The sequence below is a fragment of the Stegastes partitus genome, unplaced genomic scaffold (assembly GCF_000690725.1).
Source record: "Stegastes partitus isolate 25-593 unplaced genomic scaffold, Stegastes_partitus-1.0.2 Scaffold274, whole genome shotgun sequence".
NCBI classification, from domain to species: domain Eukaryota; kingdom Metazoa; phylum Chordata; class Actinopteri; family Pomacentridae; genus Stegastes; species Stegastes partitus.
Window position 1 is genome coordinate 257075 of NW_007578005.1, and position 15682 is coordinate 272756.

At 41.9% G+C, this 15682-nt stretch overlaps 1 protein-coding gene across 1 annotated transcript in view; it reads left to right on the top strand.

Annotated features, from left to right (window-relative positions):
- Positions 1 to 15459, top strand: part of hs6st3b (heparan sulfate 6-O-sulfotransferase 3b) — a 74690-nt gene extending 59231 nt beyond the window's left edge. Inside the window, exon 2 of the mRNA XM_008282513.1 lies at positions 14688 to 15459. Coding sequence (XP_008280735.1) covers positions 14688 to 15459 — 772 coding nt within the window. The remainder of the gene's footprint in view (positions 1 to 14687) is intronic.
- The last annotated feature ends 223 nt before the right edge of the window (positions 15460 to 15682 follow it).

The window sequence follows — 15682 nt, forward strand, 5'->3', positions numbered from 1 at the left end:
TTTTATCCTTTTTTTTCTGTACAGTCGAAGCAAGAATGAAATATTTTGCCTTTGAAGGGCAATCTTTCCCCTTGTTGTATCTGCCAGTCCTTGCACAAGCACTCACTGCATGCACACCGTGTCAAGTGCTAGCCATGCCAGCTTCGTGACAAGTAAATGAAAGGTCCCATCGTTCTTCTTGTTTCTTCCCAGGTGACACCCACTGTCCCCATTCCGTCACCATCAAAAAGCTGAACAAGATGCAGAGAACCTCAAAAACGGTCCATTATGGGCTGCCAGAGGGAGCGCAGACGCCATTAAGGAATGGTATCGGTTACAAATAATGCATGTCTCCAGTCTCATTCTCATCTTGTGCGAGAGAAACTGGACAGCGCAGAGATGTACAGATGCACTGCAGAGACCTTGCATGCTGAATAACGCCCTCACTCTCACAGACCAAGGACATCTGCTCACTAGAGAGATGGTAAACGCAAGAGCTTGACATCCAATCCCACTGTAAAGCCGTTAAACACGTGTATGAACAAGTGAAACACAACTGCAGAATTGTTATTGAAAGCGCACCACGTTTGCGTGCTCTTGTTAACTGTAGCACGTACTGTGATTGCCTTTATTGTTGTGTGGATGCATAATATCACAGTTCATAAAGTGGACTGATAAAAGCAAGAGTCCTCATCAGTCTGCATAACCTTACCGCTGGTAATATCAAACTTTTCATGACTGCTGAAATTAAAGACCGCAGGGATGAAGAAAGCCATTACCTAAAGAAATAATTTCCCTTTAAGCATCTTTTCTCTCGTTCTGTGTGGTGCAGTTTTTTTTCTCTCACAAGGTTAAGCACGTAACACTGTAACATCTCTGAAAGATGGACTAATCAAGATGAATTCTAATAAAATTTATATAATGTTTCTTGTACGCCAGCATGTCCAGAAACTTCTGTCCCCAAACGCCCGCACTGCACCACATTATCTCCCCCGTAATAGATAACGTAACATGCTGGCTTGTGGTTAATTAAGATCACAATCACTGATGGGTTAACCTTTAGATCTTATTGCTTTCTCTCTCTAGAAACAATTATCGAAACACATTAAAACAGGTTAATAGCACAAAGCCTGTGACATCCTGTAAATGCAGCGAATACAAAAAAATCTACAAAAAAATGACCTTTGTCCGAGCACCTGACACACCGTCTGAGTGACGCAGAGCTTCGCACGTGGAGCTGGATCACGGCAGATCTGGCGTTGTTGACCGTTTTCATTCAAAGTCAGCGCCAAGCAGACACCAGCCCTTACGCTTTCATGGGCGTGACAATCTTAAGATGTAATCTCAAAACTCTAAAGCCTCACTCTTTTAATGTGAGATGCCATTAAGTTCCGAGGCGTTTATGTCTTTTTAATGAGAGAGCTAAATTGCCTTCATACGCAGTGATTTTTGTGCAAATGAAAGCCTTGCAGACTATGAATGTCAAGCAGACGGCTAAATGTTCCTCGGCGCATTGTCGGCCACAGGCTGTAGCATTAGGATTCACACTGACGACCGTGTGATGAGGCTGAGCGCCACTCTCTACTGGAAAGTATTTAAAATGTAATGAACAAAATGCAAATGCAATGCTAGCAACAACACAGTGCCATTACAGTACGAGTGACAAGAACGACCTGCGTCGCAAAAAAAAAATTAAACAAAATTCGCTTCAATGCAACAGTCAGACCCTAGAAATCTCTCCACTGCTGTACCCTTTTGATCAAGACTGTCTAGACACCCGCATCTCGCACAAGATGATTCCTTTGGTGCAGGCAGCATCTGAAGCATCAGTTATTTAATACTCGCTATATATTTTCTGAGAGCAAATATTCCCAGATCACCTCCCTGCTCAACCTTCTACTCTTTACACTTTGACAGCTACATCAATACTGACATTAAACATCTATTCGTCTGGTAGCACAAAATGTTCTCACCTTGTGGGGAATGGTTAATTATGATGATGTGGGCAGACAAATCTTTGATCTGATGAATTGATCTTAACTCAGTGTCCACTTGCTAACGTGATTTTCATCGAGGGAGCGCGGCTGCCGTGATGCTTAGTCACACGAAAGCATGTTGCTGTATCGGGCACCATGATAGCTCAACTGGCGACCCATGTACAGGAACTATAGTCCCTGATGCAGCAGGCGAGGGTTCAATTCCTGCTCGTGACCCTTTCCTGTAAGTCTTTCCCCCATTCTTCTTCCTCACTTTTCCTGTCTCTCTCTTGACTTTCCCATCTAAAAAAAGGCCAAAAGAATAACTTAAAAAAAAAGAAGAAGAAGAAAGCATGTTGCTGTATAAGGTGGAGGTTGTAACCTCTGTCCTCTTTCATCTGTCTCCACCTGATTTCACATCAATGACCGTTGACCCTTTCCACTCATAATGAGACTGATTTTGGTCAAGCTTTCACACACAGTTGTCTGTTTCCCGTCCAGATGCCGTCCTTGCCACAACTGCAGACTTTAGAAAGTTCTGGAAAAAAGTAGAGAGCCTTAAATTCAAACTATTTTTCTCTATTTAAGTGCTGCCAATAAAGCGTAAACATGTTATGTTTGGCAAGTATTAAAGATCGCTTCCAGTGGAAATCAAGTTCTTTTTCTTGTTAACATGTCCAAGATACAAAATGAGCAGTCAACACCATGGCTGAGCATTTCCATCTGGAAACTGCAGCATGCTGATGACCGGCTCAAAAACATGGATTCAGACATCTGAGATTTCATCAATAACAAATCTTAGGAACCAATCCTGTCTCCTGGCAGGATGGTGCTTTCTATATTATTCTTCTTCGCTAACATCCATCCATCAATCCATTATCTATACACCGCTTAATCCTCACTAGGGTCGCAGGGGGGCTGGAGTCTATCCCAGCTGACATAGGGATGAACAATTTAGAATCACCCAATAACCTCAACATGTTTTTGGACTGTGGGAGGAAGCCGGAGAACCCGGAACCAGCCATTCAAACATGTGTGGCTGAATTATTCTGTTATTACAACTTGACATTGTGCAGCATGGAGTAGCTTAACAGTGTTTGTGCAGAGTTGTAGTTGAGCTGGTGTGCTCGAGTTGCAGCGGTTGATGGAGGGATGGGTGGAGAGAGAAGCTGGGAGTTCGTAGATCTGCATGTTGAAGACGAAGCAACAGTGTCGAGTTACATCTAAGCCATTCTAAGGTAGGAAGGGATTAATTTCATGGAAATAAAAAAGTCTAAATGTGTAACTCAGATACACAGCGATGAGGTTTTAATTAATGACCGGAGAGGGACTTTAAAATGTGGAGAAATAAAGAAACTATGTGAATGTTGCTGTAATAGGATTTCTAATAACCATTATGATGCTGTCATCTGGTGACAGAAAGTTCCAGTGCTGTATTTTTCCAAGCCGTTCATAGGCTTTTATCAAATACTCATTAGCAGCAAGAATTCTAACCTAAAGCACATTATTTAAATATGCTGAGTAGTGACTGTCATCTTAGAGTCCAATTCTGTCAACACGTTGCACAACAGCAGGACCTTTTCAATGATATTAATTCAAGTTTTATGCTGATTTGAGGACAGATAGTTGAAATGTTTAAAAAAAAATTATACTTCATGATTATCAGTGTGAGGTGTGTATTTGCTCTCTTTGCTGATAACCTTTTCACAACCTCATCTCAGTCAGTACTGGCGTGATCTGTCACCTTCATAACTTGATTCACAGAACAGGATTCTTGTTAAGGTAATCTGAGTATGTAAACCGGTGTGCGATCACACACATCAGGCTACATCTGATGTCGAACTTGGCCTGATTTACTCTTACTAAAAATGTTTTTTTACTCTTGGAGCTGAGCTGTCTCTTGCAGATGAGGGTTTGCTGTGTACGTCATCACACCATTTGCTTTAACCGCTGCCATGTGGAGGGTCTGAACTGGTTGTAGATGAGCTAAATCTCATATAAAACAGCACAGGAGACGGGAGCTTCACTTTATTTTTCCACACAAAAAGAGGCATCATAGTTTCTCAGTAATATAATGTACTTTCAATGTGGAGAGGGTGCTTCTGTCAGTGTTCAACTGCAAATTTTTAATTTTTTTAAATCAATGAAACCATCAATTTTCAGTTGCTCTTCGTCAGATCTTTTTTTAAGAGGTTTATTGTGTTTACTTTACATCACATAACCATGTTTGCTACATTAATAAAAATGTTGAGTCATGCAAGATAAAGCAAATAATCTCTTGTTTTATGTAGTAAAGATATATATATATATTTTTTTATTTTTTTTAAAGTAAGCCCCAACTAAAGTTTTTTGTAGTTTTTTTTTTTTTAGATGTTCTCCAATCTAAAGAAGATAAGAATCTAAGTCCAACATCATTTGTCCTTGGCACTACAGTAGACAGGCTGATAAAGAAAATACAATAAAGGATTGCAGCTTCTGTTAGGTAACAGATTACTTTAAAGGTTATTCTTCCTGTTTTTTCTTTCTCGGGAAGCTGTAAATTCAAACTTCCTCTGAAAGCTGTGCTCTGATTGTTTTTTTCTTACTTTTACTGGTACTGCTTTTTCTCTTAAATAAATGACACAAAACCATGATTGCAGTGGCTCTTGAAGTACACATTTAGAGGTGGGCGCACACTATGTTGAAAAGCTTTTCAGTAATTTGACTTAATGTAAGAAATTGTTAAAAACATCAAAACCACGTTTTACATAAAGGTGAATGCAGCCATTATTATTAGCTTTCTTGTTATGTGCACATTTATGTGCTCTAGGCGAGCAGACAAGTGTTCTGTATTTAAATCTATATTTGATTTTACCCATTCAGTTCTCCAGAAACGCTGTCAGAGCAAAAAGCACTACAGCCCAATCCTTCGCCTTTTGTAAAAAAAAAAAGAAAAAGCCATAATTATGAAACTGTGCAGGTGAGTCACACCTGCCAGGGAGCATATTTCTTTCCCCTGAATTAACACGTGTGTAAGAACAGAACACTTTATTCTTTACTCCGGCTCCTTTGTGTTTTAAAGCCTCTGCTTGAAGCCAAGCTTTCAGCAACTCTTCTGTGTAGTTGCTACTATAGTCTAATGCACACCGAATGGGGAGAGCTCGCTGTGTGTGAGCGCTGAGGCCATCTCACGGAGAACTGAGGCGGTTTAGCTGAGGGCAGTGCCATTGGCGTATCCATATTCCCGTTCAGCCTGCATTTGACTGCTAACAGCTGACAAGATCTTTGATCAGGTGTCCTGCTCAGATCATGTCTGAGCGCTGTGAGACAACAGTCAGTGCCTCTGTAGACCTTTCAGCCATGTGTATCACATTCAACCCAGACTCCTGACAATTATGTGCTAAATCGTTCTTCTTGTAGAGTGAAATAAGGATTACTGTCACAGGACACTTTTCCTTTCTTTCTTTTTTAACCTTTTTGTTGTTGTTGTTTTTAGAGAATCAGTGAATGAAACCCAAGCCAGGCAACACTCAGGTCTAACTAATAGTCAGACTTCAGCATCTAAATGTATTTGTCGCACAAAGTAGAACTACTTTGCAATAAAGTCTGGGTAAATTAAGATTTAATTAAACTAAAAACATTGCTTTCCAAGCAACCGCAGCAAATGGTTCACCATTTCCTGCAGTAAACGAAGGCCTCGTTGAAGAATCTGCCCGTTACAAGGACATTTAACCAGAAAATCTAAGTGAAGAATATAAAAATATGAAATACACCAGAATTAATTTTTAAAAATTACAGCCATGTTCAACTCTTTCCCCCTCATTGCTCACTCTGTAATATTATCAGCAAACCACAATATAAATAATTATATGAAATATTATTAATATTGTGATCGCATTATAAGTCACGTTGGAACTAGTTAACATGGAAACTAACTAGTTAACAATAATGCTCTAGACGCTGCAGGTAGATTTTGTGCTGCAACATCAGCTACTATTTTGCCAGAAACCAAATGAAACATGTTGTCAGTGAACATTTTACTGATACATTTTTCTATCAACATGTTTGTCACTATGTGGCCCTGTGATAGACTGGAGACCTGTCCAGGGTGTCCCCTGCCTTCACCCTAAGTCAGCTGAGATAGACTCCAGCCCCCCACGACCCTAGTGAGGATTAAGTGGTGTGTAGATAATGAATGGATGGATTTTGTGACTTATTAAGGAACAACACGTTCCACATTATGTTAATAGAAATAGCATCTGTTGCAAATTAGTTGTATGTAAACACAATTTCCAGGCGTCATGGTGGATAACGTTATATAAAGTCTCTGTGCCCTCAGTAATCATATTTTATAACACTCTCCGATGGTTCTGTGGTCACCATGGTTTTTAATAAAAACTGATATTCTCAGCAGCAGCAGTGCAATATGTTCCGCTCTTTGATTTCAGCCTTTAAAAAAGATCAGAATCGCCACCTCACAGCTGCGTGCCTCCGCCAAACGCTCAAGTTAAAGTTCACATCTATGTCCACCCAGACTCGCATAATGTATGTAGTGGGGGCTTTCAAATGTGTGAGTTCATTAAAAGAAACAAAACAGAGTCGGATTTCTTCTATGTGCTCTCACGCTTGGCCAAGAAAGCTGTAGCATTGACGGCATAGAATGCGTCACATATGGGTGTTGCAGCTAAGAAACAAAAGTTTCTAAAACATGCACACACACCATCAACCCGACAACACAGACGTTCTGCACAAACACAACCATTTCAAGGGAGTAAATCAGTATCCCACCAAATGTGAAATACGGTCCTAGCCTTCCTTTTTTATCTTAAATTCAATAATGGCCAGAAAACTGTAGACATCATGATGTCACCGTGACCTTTGACCTCTAACAACCAAAATCTAATCAGTTCATCCTTGAGTGCAAGTGAGCGTTTCTGCCAAATTGGAGGAAATTCCCTGCAGGCATTTAAGAGATATCGTGTTCACGTGAGTGGGACGGATGGACAGATGGACAACCTGAAAACAGAATGCCTCCGGCCGTGGCTATCACCAGCGCACAGGCATTAAAACGGCTCGTGCTGCATCAGCAGGAGGGATGCTCTGCTGTAATTGGTTGTTAGACAGCTGCTGATATTTGAGTTGTGTAGTTGTGTAGAGATTTTATAACAGGTTTTCTCCATCGAATTACAAAGAAATCCAAAGTGATGGAGCACCCCCTTTCAGAAGGCCTTTTTTTGTGAACGTGAAAGGTGTAACATGTCCCTATGTTTAAACTGGTAAAATACTGCTCCATTAACCTTATCCCTAACTATAACCACTAACAATAACCATACATCTGCAATTAGGGCACAACCAAACCTACCGCCCCAGCCTCGGCTAATAGGTATCTTTTATTATGGATAAAATACACTAAACTCAGTCTGTTTTGCGAATTTATTGCTATCTCTGCATCATTAGCGGCTGCCTAACAGCATAACAACCAATCACAATGCGTCTCTCTGTCTAGCTGATCCGATCTAACCACATAAAAACTGTCCCTGCCTGGATTTGTTTGCCGAGACAGAATCAGACTATCGCCGTGTTGCTTTCAGCTCTCATCCACTTTTCCATGTTATCGTGATTTACCTGAATGAGGAGCCCTCTCAGAAAAAAAAAGGCCATAAAACAAAAGGGGCGAGGAAGGAGAGTGATGGTTGTTTATATGCAGCGCTTCAAGTGGAGGGCAGTGAAGAGAGACAATGCGCCGCATAACGAGAGACAAACACAAGAGATGCAGAAGGAGATTGACGAGTGAAATCAGCGGCGTGATTAATGTGACAACCTTTAAGAAAAGGTTATGGATCCGAAGGGAACACTAATGTCTGTAGGACATGGAGGAGAAGCAGAGTGGAGAAAAGGGCAGGAGTCAAGTGAGGTACAAAATTACAGGAATTTGTGTGGGGTACTGTACACTGAGCGGGGACGTTCAGCATGTGGTGGATTTTGCCTCTTGATACTGAATGCTGTAATTGAGGAATTTTTTTGCTCATTGACCAATTCCATCCATCCATCCATTATCTATACACCGCTTAATCCTCACTAGGGTCACGGTGGGCTGGAGTCTATCCCAGCTGACTCAGGGTGAAGGCAGGGGACACCCTGGACAGGTCACCAGTCTATCACAGGGCTACACTTAGAGACAGACAACCAAGCACACTCACATTCACACCTACGGACAATTTAGAATCACCAATTAACCTCAACATGTTTTTGGACCTTGTGGGAGGAAGCCGGAGAACCTGGAGAGAGCCCACGCTGCACGGAGAGAACATGCAAACTCCACACAGACAGATCCCAGGTGTTCTACCTGGACATGAACCGGGGATCTTCTAGCTGCGAGGTGACTACCGAGCCACCTTGCAGTCCATATTGACCAATTCTGATATTATTAATTTTTAAAAATGTAATGTAGTTACCATTAACTGTCCAAAACAAGCATGTTTTGAGGGACAACTCTGCATAATAACTTGCTACACTAACATACCATAATCAGATATTGAGAGAAATACAGTTAATGAAGCACTAAACACACTTTTGGAAACTGAATGTAAGCTACTAATAGACTACTGGACCAGACTACTAATAGGATTCTCTTTAAATCTCCAGAATTTTTTCATTATGCCGTTGCATAAGAGCAATAATCAAAGTTCAAGTACGAGGGAACCATTGTTAAGTATTTTTTTTATTTATCTTGAAGCTCTCATTATTCATTAAGATTTAAAGTAACCTTTTGCCATTTGCTGTTTCTGCTCATTTCTTTAGTCTTACATTGAGTTCTTGTTGGGAGTAGTGTTTTTTTTGTTGTTTTGCTTCACCCTGTTTTGCACATAAGACAAATCCGCCATGGTCAATGTATTTTCTGTTGTTAGGATAAGTTTTGGATGCCTTTATTTCTCAAAGTCAGCTTACAAAACTTAAAAAGTCGCGTCCGTCTCATCCACGCTTGTCACTTGTGCCATTTTTCTGACGCTTTATGAAGTTACTATCTGAAGAAGGATGGCGTCCCTTCTACCTGTCACTGCCCATTAAGCTGTGATTGGTTGAAAACAGCAGTCACATATCCATCCCTCCACACCAGGCCTATTTGAATTGCTGAACGCGCCGAGATTTCTTCATTTGAACATTACTTACTTATGATTGGTGCATGAAAGTGCATTACATCACCTTTTTCCAACTGAACACAGCTCACTTCAAATCAGGGTCAAGCTTATTAAGATGAGCGCACACAAAACAGCCCAGACAGAAACCTCTCCTGAAATAACTGTTCTAACTTCAGCTGAAAATAGCATGTTAATGTAGGATCCCGTCTCTTGTACGATTAAGGTGATTGAGAGCACCTTCAGTGCCTCGGTACTGAATGAACATTACCATCCTTGGGCGTTATTACTGGGCGGGATCTAAGACGAACACCGTGTAAGCACAACCTTACCCATTTGAGGACCTTCACTCGCTCTCTACTCACAGCTGCTGCTGAGAGAATCAAAATGCCAGTGTTGAAACAAGCAAAACAAAGAATAAAGCAGGAAATAATCAAATAAAACCACAAAAGTAGATAATAAATGTGATTCACGATATTGTAGTCTTCACTGTTTTCTTAGAAATGCAACACTTGTGGTCTGAAGCATAAGATCATCATAAGCTTGTTAATGTGTACTTGTTTTTTCTAATATACCTCAATGATACACACACATAAGTAAAAGAAGAAGTAGTATAAGAGCTATTGAAGTGTGCTGTCTTGTGAGTGACTTGAAACAGACGGACAAGCAGCAATTTCGAATAGACGTTCATGAGTATACCGCCATGCAACACAATAGACTCTAGGGTATGATTGAAATTACGATTCTGGTTGTTTTGATGCGAACCAACGGTGACAACACGGGTTTGATGCTACGCGTCGTCCTCAGTCTTGCCCAAATCTCTCGACTGTGATCGTTTCGGAGAGTAAAAGAAATCCAGGGGATGACAGTAAAAAGACGCTTAAAAATGTTTCCCTTAATGCTCGTGGACCACAGAGGAGTGATGGCGGGAGATCAAGGCTGTTACGTTGTGAGGATAAATCAGAAAAGTCAACAGACAGTAAACAGCTTTTACACAATACTAAAAGCAGACTCCAAGCACACACACACACACACACACACACACACACATGCAGTGTCTACCACGTTACATCCCAACAACATCAGTCAGTCCCACTGTTGTACTGGGACTTGGTCTGTCTTTACTTATTTACTGCTCGCTGTGTTAGCCTTTGCTCTGAACAACTTTTTGCCCAGCTCACATATTGTTTTGCTTTTCCCTGTTGTCTAGCCCACCCTCAAGCACCTGCAACAATATCCAACTCCCACACACGAGCGTCTTGATGATGGCGTTCAGTTCATCCACCTCTAAACACCACGAGCTCGGGCTGAAAGTACAGCGTCCCTTTTCAGCAGCCTGCAATCAGGGAGAGGCAGTGAGCCGAAATCGTGTCATTGAGGCTAATTATGGGCAATTAAAAGCCAGTTGTCTGTTGCACTGACATTGGCTGAGGATAAAGCACGGCGCGCCGTCTGTTCCTTCGTGTTGCACGGGTTTACTAGGGGGTTTAGGGACAATATTCATCGGGAACTAGCTGTTTTCTAGCAATACCAACTGCACGCCTCGAGGACTGGCAGTGTCAGTCTGCTGCTGGTTGGTCGGTTGTTGGTGACTCGATGATCTCTTGACTTTTCTTTCAGCCGCTATAATATTTTTGTTTTTTAGTGAATGTTTCACATCAACCCTTTACATGGACTCTCATTAAAATTTCACATGTATCACGTTCATTTTCCTGTCAGAATAGTTTGGAATAAGTTGAACCTCTGACTTGCCCATTTTTTATTTTTTATTTTTTGGTTTCTGATGAAATACTTGCAAAAATAATGACATTACCATCATTGGTTTTTGTATTTAAAGCAAACTTAGATGGTGAACATAATAAGCATTACATCTACCAGCATCAGGGTGTAAACAACGCTATTGCCTACAAATTTTTATAGATATAATTTGTATTTTGAGGTATTTGTAAAACTTTTTTTTAAATCACCATCCATATTAATTTTGATACAACCAGCTGTGGGTAACTCCTCCTTTGCTTGTGCATCAGAATACAGATTCAGCATTAAGCAAACAAAAAAAAAAGTCGCTTATGTTAAATGTTACCAACTAAAATTTACTGTGTGTCCTTGAGATCAATCAAACATGTTAAATGCAAGTTCCTGCTCATAAAACATTTGCAAAATAGATTTTTTGTTATGTACTATTTAGAATCCAGCATAGTTTCCATCCCAGCTTCCTAGCTTGCAGTCTTCTTCTTCCCTGCCGTCACTGGTGCATATCTTGGTGCATTGCTGCCACCTGTTGATCAGTGGAACATTATGGTGGCACTGTGACATCTTGCATGTGCGTGTGCTTGTGAGCATGCACGAGATAAGCAAAACTCATAGAATAACAGATCTGTGGCGCAATTTGTCTCCACAACCCCACAAAGACCTTTTAAGCATTTTAAATCCACAACTGCTTACAGCTTTCTTTTTCTGCCGTTGTTGGGCAGCACGTCTTGTTGTTTGTCCACCGCTTGTATATCAGTGGAAAAGATAAGCAGAATAGTGTCGTGCGTGTAATTGTGTATTGCATAACCTACTCCAAGTGCTTACAAAAGTCTCTCACCAGTCATTTTTATAAGCCCTACGACTAATCCTTGTGTGGCAAAGTTACATCTTCATAGTTTGCTTTCAGTGATTGATGAAAACAGCTTGGATGTAACGCTGTGGCTTCATCTAGAATGTGTACATCTATGAAGTCCCTGCCTTTCTCTCCACCCACTGCTCCTTGCTGCAGCTCGAGCACACCAGCTCACCTACAACTCTGCACAAACACTGTGAAACTAGTCCACACTACACAACAGCGAGTTGTGATATTGGAGTCATTTACATTAATTTGTAGTAATGTACAAGTTTGACCCTGATTTGGAAGAAGAAGAATGAAAACGCCACCCTGCAAGTTGACAGGATTGGTTCTTTAGGCTTGTTATGTACAAAACTCTGGCTGTTTGAATCTGTGTTTTGGAGACAGTCTTCAGTATAATCCAGTTTCAAGGTGGAAATGCTCCACTATGGTGTCAATCATGTGTCTTGTAAAAAATACCATATTGACATATTACAAGGTAAAAAATAGATGATTTTAGTGTCCTAAAAAACTCTTTTTTGTTTTTTTAGTTTTCGTACAGACTGTTTGGAGCATGCTTTAACTATGCGAATGTCTAAAACCCTGCTTAGAGTTAATATGCAGTATGGATTAGGGATGCAGAGAACATCCTCTTTTCCTCATTCCCAAAGTAGCCCTTTAATAATTTCTTAAGAGCATTGAGAATATAATTAAAAGTAGTACCTGGTGGCTTAAATTAAAATCAGGTCCTTTTCTCAGCCATTGTCTCAAATTGCTGAAAGACATTTTTCAAATGCATCAAACACAGCTCGCATGCGTGCAGTTATCAAACTCCCTCCATATCCATTAAATTCATCTATTTAAATTACACTCAGCTTAAGTATTCCTGTCAGCAGCGGCTTCTCCCTCAGCTCCACTCTTCATTCCTTGCTTCAGTTTCCATTTTTATCCATACTTTTAAATTCCTCTTCCATCTCTGTTTAATGGCCCCTGTTTAGTTTGTGCTCCAGTGAAGTCATGCTGCTTTTGCTGCTGCTTTAGAGATGAGTATTCTGGGGCAGAATAAGCTGCAATATGCCTCCTATCCATTATTGATCCATAATTAACTAGAGTTCAGCAGGGTTCTCGACTTCAACGCGCTAAAATTGGCTGTGAAGTCTTGGCAAAAGGGGATGTGGCTTTGTCACAATGCTGCCATACAAGAAAAGCTGTGCTTTTACTACAACACCTGCTGGAAAGCAGCCTCACTGTGTAAACTTTTCACAGTGCTTTTGATAGTGAGTGTGAAATGACTGTAGGGGTGGTATTGATGATAACACAGGCCAGAAGTAAGAGAACCCTGTCAGCGAAGCCCTCCCCTCCTTCGACAGCCATCTGTATCACTCAGGGAAAGCCTCCTCCAGACAGCTCTGCAGACCCGCTGATCCTGATGTCTTTTGACACTGATGGTGCACACAACTGACCTTTGGGCTGTCGAGTGCACTCAAACAGCACTTGCTGCGTGTGTTTATGTCCCCAGTCTAATGAGGGTGTGCGTATCTGCAGCCAGCCAACTCCAGGAGCGAGTGCCAGGATGCAGCTGCTGCTACCAGGGCTGCAATCACAGCCTCTTGCCTGAGTCGCGTTGGGTAACTTTTTCAGCAGTGGCATTCCTGTGGCACTGTTAGGACGGATCTTCATCACATGGGCTCAGGACATATTTTTGGCAATCTTATGGTTCCTTCAGTGAAATAGCATCGGACATCTTCCTGTTTTGTAGTTTGTATACAGCCAAAACCTTGTTTTTTCTGTTATTGTATAACATTCCTTTATGGCACACATAACACATATTCCATCTTTTTTTTTTTTTTTTTTGAAGAGTCAGGACACTGGAACATTTTTCATTAAGGAAATGGGATTATTCACAGGAAAATATGGAAAAAATACATTAAGTACTGATGCTATGCTTTAAATCAGGGGACTAGAGGAAGTTTAAATCGGGAAATTGAGTTGTTCAGGTGTAAATATGGAAAGAAAACACCTTCAAGATTGTATCCTATGCAGCCAGTATTTCAGAATACATTCTAGTTTATTGTCCAACCGTGAACACTGAGCAAGAACAAGCAGAGGAGACTGTTTGCTTTTTTTTTTTTTTTCTACTCCAGGGTGAGATGGTGTGGATGTTTGCTGTGTGGAAAGAACTGAAGCAGCACTACTACTACCACTTTACCTGCCCAGACCACTCTCTGGGGGTTCTTGCATCATTAAATATTCACATGACACTCTCAGGACATCATCTTAGGAAAGGTTTACCTGGCCAACACCTGTCCAATCTTTGTTTTCCATCAGAATGTGCTTTGACATACCTCCAGTTCAGCTCCTTGGAGGTCAACATTGGTACGAAGGGCAACTGTAACTTTATTTGTGTGGGTTCGTCTCTCCAAAGATAAAATATCAGTGTTTATATAATTTGTACAGATGTAATAATAGTTTCATTTGATATTTAAGCTTTTGTTTTCTAAATAACTGTAATTAAAAGTTAATTAACTGGCTTCTGTGTGGGAGTGTTTACCATTTGTTTGTAAAAGCCAATGAAATGTGTTTGCTATTGTAAGCTTTGCTGGGATTGGGTAGCAAATGGTCAGGATATCCTGGTTAGAAAAAAGTCCTACAGAATTGAGGCACAAAAGCTGAAACCTCATTATTTTGTAACAATGACTTGTTTGGGTTTTAGTTTGGCCAGTTTTACCCACTTTCTCTATGACCGTGGATTACCACCATGTCTTGAGTCCCAATTATTCTCTGTGTTGGCAGGTGGGAGAAATCTGTGGAATGGAAACAGTTTTGTAAATTCATTGCTCTAGTGCAAGGGCAATATATAGAAACTAGCTGTAATAATCTCATTAGTGAGACTTTCAGTTTGCCAATTAGTATTCAACCTTGAAGTTTCGTACACAGACAAAAGTCACCATCTGTCAGCACAATGCAGGGGCAGCCCTCTGTGATGGTGATGTGCTCACAGCTTTCTAACTGTGTTTGTTTTGGCTGCAGGAACTTCTACTACATCACCATGCTGCGCGACCCAGTCTCCCGCTACCTGAGCGAGTGGAAACACGTCCAGCGAGGAGCCACGTGGAAGACCGCCCTCCATATGTGTGATGGACGCTCGCCCACCCAGGACGAGCTGCCCACCTGCTACAGCGGGGACGACTGGTCCGGTGTCACCCTGACAGAGTTCATGAACTGCCCGTCGAACCTGGCCAACAACCGTCAGGTCCGCATGCTGGCCGACCTCAGCCTGGTGGGCTGCTACAACCTGTCCTCCATGAACGAGAGCCAGCGCAATCACATCCTTCTGGGCAGCGCCATGAGCAACTTGAAGAACATGGCTTTCTACGGCCTGACTGAGTTTCAACGCAAGACGCAGTACCTGTTTGAGCGGACGTTCAGCCTGCGCTTCATCTCCGCTTTCACGCAGATCAACAGCACGCGAGCCGCTAACGTGGACCTGAGCGAGCTCGTGCGCAGACGGATCGAGGAGCTCAACTTCTTGGACGTGCAGTTGTACGAGTACGCGAAGGACCTGTTCCTCCAGCGGTTCCAGTTCACCCGCCAGAGGGAGCACCAGGAGGTGCGCTTGAAGAGGCGCGAGGAGAGGCGCTGGCTGCGGGAGCAGAGGGAGCAGGGCAGGCCGTGGCCCACTAAACACAGAGGAGGCGGAAACAGAGGCGGGAGAGGAGGCGGAGGAGGCTCGGAGAAGGAAACTGACAGTGATTTCCCAACCACCACTGAGGACTACACGAGCCAAGTGGCCCATTGGTGAGGCTTTGATCCCATAAAGAGAGAGGAGCAAGAGAGAGCGGCCGATGGAGACTCCTCACAGACTATTTGAAACATTTCTTTTGACTCTCTCTTGCACATCTTACGTCTCTCTTTGTGTCTCACCATTAATCTGTCTCCTGCATCTATCTGTTTTGTCAGCTTCAGTGTGATCCGAGTGCTCCGCAATCTCTTTACGAAAACTGCCAAGTCTGTGAGTCTCACAG